Source organism: Muscardinus avellanarius (genome assembly GCF_963383645.1).
Source record: "Muscardinus avellanarius genome assembly, chromosome: X".
NCBI classification, from domain to species: domain Eukaryota; kingdom Metazoa; phylum Chordata; class Mammalia; order Rodentia; family Gliridae; genus Muscardinus; species Muscardinus avellanarius.
The window spans coordinates 3,017,062-3,023,268 of record NC_137792.1 but is presented as its reverse complement, the minus strand read 5'-3'; the positions used below and the strand labels follow the sequence as shown (position 1 = coordinate 3,023,268).

The 6,207-nt window shown below is 48.4% G+C and overlaps 1 protein-coding gene across 1 annotated transcript; it reads right to left on the bottom strand.

Annotated features, from left to right (window-relative positions):
- Positions 1–1,137: 1,137 nt before the first annotated feature.
- On the bottom strand, positions 1,138–1,599 carry LOC308279440 (gametocyte-specific factor 1-like; the record flags this gene model as incomplete). Its single annotated transcript, XM_080719543.1, has 1 exon — positions 1,138–1,599. The coding sequence occupies one exon, from the start codon at positions 1,597–1,599 to the stop codon at positions 1,138–1,140; it is 462 nt and encodes a 153-aa protein (XP_080575669.1).
- Positions 1,600–6,207: the final 4,608 nt, after the last annotated feature.

Below are 6,207 nucleotides of genomic sequence, written 5' to 3'. Positions count from 1 at the left end.
TGGAATGAGAACAAGAGTGAAAGTAACCACAGACTCCAAAACGTGTACCAAGGTACCTTCAAATGGTTATGCGGAGCCAGACCCGATGGCGCACAGGCGTCATCCCGGTACTTGGGAAGCCGAGACAGGAGGATGTCGGGTTTGAGGGCAGCTTGGCAAATAAGCATGACCCTTAGCAACTTAGTAAGACCCTGTTTCCAAGCAATAAATAAAAGAAGGGCTGGGGGTATAGCTTCGAGGTAGAATGCCCTTGGGTTCAGTCTCCAGTACACAATAACTAATAAACACATACATACATACATACAAAGCTAAAGAAAGCGAATCTGGCTATACACCTGTAATCCCACTTCTTGGGAAGCTGGGACAGGAGGATGGCAAGATTGAGGCCAGCCTCAGCAACTTAGGGTGATCCTTGGCAGCTTAGCAGGGCTGAGGGTGTAGCTTGAAGGTAGATGCCCCTACCATCGCTTAGTACCAAAAACAAAACAAAACAAAGAGTCAACCCCCACAAAAACTCCCCCCAAAAACCCCACCAGGAAACAAAGTCAAAAAAAGGCAGAAAGAGCCAGGCGTGGTGGCGCACGCTTGTAATCCCAGCATTCGGGAGGCTGAGACCTGGAGGATCACGGTTCGCGGACAGCCTCAGCTACTTAGTGAGGCCCTCTGCAACTCAGTGAGACCCGGTTTCAAAATAAAGAATAAAAAATAGGGCAGGGGGTGTAGCTCAGAGGTCAAATGTCCCTGGGTTCCTATCCCCAGACCCCCCCCCACACACACAAATATTAAAAAAGATTTCCCTAACATCTTCCTTTACACACCAACAATGACTTTTTTCTTTTGTTTTAACAAATTGATTATAATGGAAATTTTAAAAGAGCTTACAGGGCTATAATACACTGTAAGTTAAAAGTAACTTACAGTAGTGTTATCTTTCTGACTACATTTTATATAAAATAATCTAAACATTGAAACGCAATATAAATTAAAAAAAAATTTTTTTTGCCACAGTCAAAACGTTCTTTATTTAAATTGAAATCGGTGAAGATGTCAGTCCCAAGAGTTGTCAAGATTTCATTAACGTTTCAAAACAGTTTCCAAAGCCTTCTCTGCTGGCTGTTGGATCCACGTCTTCTTGTTTTACTGATCTTTTCTCCAGGACATGCGGTTGTTGTTAGGATACTTATCTTCCATATCCTCTCTTGGGTCTCGGGAGTCGCTCTGACAAACCAGAGTTTTCGGAGTAAAAGTCTTAAGCACGAACGAAGGGAAATGGTCCTCTTCGTCCACGTCCCACACGTCAGGGTCGGCAGCCTGGCCGGCAGCGCCGGAGGGCTTTTCCTTGGGCCCCACACTTGCAGGCAGGTCCTCGGGGAGGACGAAGGGCTCGTCGTCTTCGGCAGGTCTGTTGATGCAGCCCGCCTCGTGCTCCTTGAGCCTTCCGATGGGGACCACGTGGCAAGCGTTATATTTGCAGTTAGCCATCTTTTTAGCGATCTTCGGATTTTTCTTTTTGCAGGACGCTATGTGGTACTGGAACCGGCTGGCTGGAATCCTGTGGCTCGGGACATAAGGACATATTTTTAAAGGTTCTGGCTCCATGAGGCCTTTCAGTCAGCGATGGGAGGAAGCAGCGTGCCTTTCAAGCTTTCTGTTCAGCGCCTCTCCTCTCTCTGTGGTTTCTATGGCTTGTCAGAGTTCTGGAAGGTTTTGATGTCACAGTGCCTTCTTAGACAAGCCATCCCCAGCCTTGTACAAGAGCGTCGCCGGGGAGTTTTAAAGGGACAGGTGCTTTGGCCCCACTCCAGAACTCGCTCAGAATCTCACAATATGAATTGTAATTTATAAACACAGCTAATTAGTAAAATATCAGTTCCATCTCAGTACCGTCAATTAGGTTACTGGGGCAGTGACTTTTTTCTTGAAGATATTAAACACTGCCCTCTTTTTTTGTTTTTTGGTGGTACTGGGGGTGGAACCCAGAGGCTTTCTACCTCCGGGCTATACTCCCGGACCCATTTTATATATATATTTTTTTATTTGGAAACAGGGTCTCACTAAATTGCCGAGAGCCTCACTAAGTAGCTGAGGCTGGCTTCGAACCTGTGCGATCCTCCCGTCTCCGCCTCCCAAGCGCGGGGATGACAAGCGTGCGCCACCACGCCCGGCGAAACACTGCCCTCTTGATAGAACAAGCCGTGCTGCTCCTTGGAGCCCTCAACTCTCCTGCCTCCGTTCTCCTCCCACCTCTGCTGAGCCCCAGTAATTCTTTCCACATGGAAATGAGAAGTGGCCAAACTCGGGAGACCTCCCCCTTGGGCTGGGCGCTGGAATCAGCTCCGCGTGTCTAACTTATGTGGCAGATGGCTCAACATGGGGTGGAGGGTTCTGGAATTATTTTCAGCTTCAGGTTTTAAAAATAACAGGCAATTTTGACCCTCCTGGAGGATTTGCTACTGCTGGACGCTCTCCTGGGACGATCAGCTAGGGGTCACATTTCCCCGTCCATCATTTCAAAGTACCCCCCTGCCCCCCGAACGAAAAAGTCTTTCTGTTGGTAGGAGTTTGCGGAGAGGACTGGGGGAGGACATCCCAGCTGGGGTAACCTGGAGGGACGTGGCCTCAGGGTTCCACCCAGGGAGGGCCTCCACGTGCACACTCAGGGCCGCCCGCTTCTCCTCTGCTTGCCCTGCGCACATCATTTTTACATTTTGTCGAACATGTGTAAAATGTTCTGTCTTACAAGGGAATGGCGGAGAGAAAAGCCTGGGTATTGACCGCAGCGGGGGAGGAGGCAGGTTAAGGGACCGAGCTGGAAACTGGCTAAAAAAGGTCGTCTCCATAAAGAACAAAAACAGGGGAGGTTAATAAGGTAGAAAAGTAACAATGACCAGGCCCGAACGTGGAAATTCAAACACGACTTCAGCCCCTTGAGTGGGCCGCATTCTGAGGACGACCCATGTACAAAGGAAGGGGGAAAGTGAGCAGACAGGTGGTGTCAGGAGATAATTTAAATATTCAAATTAAGGATTGAAACTGGGCAAAGGCTTTGGGCCCCGTAGACCCAATTCTGACCAATCACAAAAGAGCAGGTGGGGAACCACAAAAAGGGTCGCCTCCTTCAGTGTGTGTGGGAGCTGGTTTTATTTTTCTATCTTTTTATTCCTTGGACTTGATTCTTTGAAATCCACCAGACAAGAGCTCAATAAAAGGAGACATCCCGTATCAGAAATACCCGGAGACGCTTGGCTTTCAGCTGCCGTTTGGAGGTTGACAGAAGGTCTCCGACTTGTATTTCCAACATGAAGGGGAAGAGATGGGGGTAAGAGGATTCTCCCAAAGAGAGAAGAGTTCTTGGACACTGGGAGGGACAGAGATGGCTATTGGGTTCCAGCTTACCAGGTATTTTTTGGAGACTAGATTGGAAGACATTTTATTTTCTATTTTCTTCCCTTCTTTCCCTCCTCCCTCCTTCCTTCCTTCCTTCCTTTTTTTTATTGGTTGTCCTGGGGGTGGAACCCAGGGGCTTTCTACCTCCGGGCTATACTCCCAGACCTTTTCTTATATTTTATTTGGAAACAGGGTCTCACTAAGTTGCTGAGAGCCTCACTAAGTAGCCGAGGCTGGCCTCGAACCCGTGCGATCCTCCTGTCTCGGCCTCCCAAGCGCGGGGATGACAAGCGTGCGCCACCTTGCCCGGCTGAGACCCAGTTTTTGTACGCACTTTCACAAAGGATGCTACTGTAACTTTTTAAGATACATAATATATACACTGTATCCGAGGGTTGAAGTCAATCAAGGTCTATGGTTTCGAAAAACCAGACATGAAGTAGAGGAAGAGCCCTTGACGTTTCCCCAGTAAGTTAATTATGTGTCAGAATCCCTACTGAAGACAGGGCTTTATTTTTGGGTCCTGTGCGTGGGAGAAATTGTGCCTCTGTGCAGTTGCTCATGTAACTTTTTGTTTTTATTTATTTATTTATTCATTTATTTTTGTGGTACTGGGGGTGGAACCCAGGGGCTTTTCTACGTCTGGGCTATACTCCCAGACCTATTTTATACTTTATTTGGAAACAGGCTCTCACTAAGTAGCTGAGGCTGGCCTCAAACCTTTGTGATCTTCCTGTCTCAGCCTCCCAAGCACTGGGATTACAAGTGTGCGCCACCATGCCTGGCTATTAATAATAATTTGAGTATGCCAATTGTATGTTCTCTCGATATAAATATATTAAAATATATAGATGTATTTGTGTGTGTGTGTGTGTGTGTGTGTGGTGCTGGGGATTGAACTCAGAGGCAGTCTACCTCTGAGCTGTATCCCAGCCCAATTTTATTTCTTATTTGGAAACAGGGTCTTGATAGGTTAAGTGAGAGTCTCACTACTTGCTGAGGCTGTCCTTGAACCTGTGATCCTCCTGTCTCAGCCTCCCAAGTACTGGCATTATGAGGGTGTGCTGCCACACCAGCTCGTATGTGCTCAATATTAATCTTTTCATGTGCATTGAATCTTGGGTCTCTAACTACCATTTGAACCTTATTCTCATATTAGTGATATCTACCTTGGGTGGTTCTCATGGGAAAAAATCTTACATGGAAAACATCTACCGTGCCGTTAAGTGTTAATCAGTGGTAGCTTTAGCCATATGTGGTGGCAAACGCCCGTCATCCCAGTGTTTGGGAGGCCGAGATAGGAGGAGGGCAAGTTGGGGGCCAGACAAGGCAATCTAGCAAGACTGTCAGCCACTTAGGGAAACTCTGCTTCCAAATAAAAAATAAAATAAGGCTAGGGGCGTTGCTCAGAGGTAGAATGCCCCTGGGTTCAATCGCCGGTATGAAGGAAGAAGAGGAAAAGGAGGAGGAGGAAGAGGAGGAGGAGGAAGAGGAGGAGGAGGAAGAGGAGTAAGAAGAAGAGGAGGAAGAGGAGGAGGAGGAAGAGGAGGAGGAGGAAGAGGAGGAAGAGGAGGAAGAGGAGTAGGAGGAGGAAGAGGAGGAGGAGGAGGAGGAGGAGGAGGAAGAAGAGGAGGAGGAAGAAGAGGAGGAGGAGCAGGAGGAGAAGGAGGAGAGAGGAGGAGGAGGAGAGAGGAGGAGGAGGAAGAGGAGGAGGAGGAGGAAGAGGAGGAGACAACCATTCCTCAGAGGGTACTGTTTGAGGCAGTCCCGTTACCTAGGACCCATAAAAAAGTAGATGACTCGTAGGACTGCCCACTGGGCACACAGGCCCCGTTGCCTGCGCTCTCATCCTGAGCCTTGCCTGGACAGAGGTCCAGGAAGGAGCCTCTGATTCTGCCCTGGCCTCAGTTCACAGTGGTTCCTCCGCCCAGTGAGGCCTAAGCAGTGCCCGCTGCAAGCTGGCACTTCATGGTGACATTCAGAACCGGCTCTCAGCAGGAACCCTTGCCTGTGCGGCTCTGCAGTCTTTTTATTTATTTTTATTTTATTATTTTTTTTTGCAGTACTAGGGATTGAACCCAGGGGCATTTCACCTCTGAGCTATACCTCAGCCCTATTTTTTTTTGGGGGGGTGGGGGCTCTGGGGATGGAACCCAGAGGCATTCGACCTCAGAGCTCCACCCCCTGCCCTATTTTTTATTCTTTATTTGAAACCGGGTCTCACTGAGTTGCAGAGGCCTCGCTAAGTAGCTGAGGCTGTCCGCGATCCTCCTGTCTCAGTTTCCTGAATGCTGGGATTACAAGCGTGCGCCACCACACCTGGCTCCAGACGTATTAATTAATTAATTAATTAATTAATTTATTTTCATGGTCTTGGGGATAAAACCCAGGGGCGCTCTACCTCCGAGTTACATCCTCAGTCCTATTTTTCAGTCTTTTTTCTTTTTGAAACAGGGTCTCACCGAGGCACAGAGGGCCTAAGTAGCTGAAGCTGTCCGCGAACTGCGATCCTCTTGTCTTTATTTTGAAATAGGGTCTTGCTAAGTTGCAGAAGGTCCCACAAGTTGCTGAGGGCGGGCTTGAGCCTATGGTCCTCCTGTCTCAGCCTCCTCAGTACCGGGATCACAAGTGCGCGCCACCATGCCCAGCTCAGCCGGCATCATTCTTACTTGTTACTACCATGTCTTGTCTCTCTCCTCGCACGCAGATCCTGGGGGAGTTGTGTGTTTTGTTCCTTGATAGATCTATCCTAAGTCGCCAAGCAGGGCCTGGGGATTCCTGGCAATAGGTACTCCATAAATAGGCGTTGAATCGGCGCAT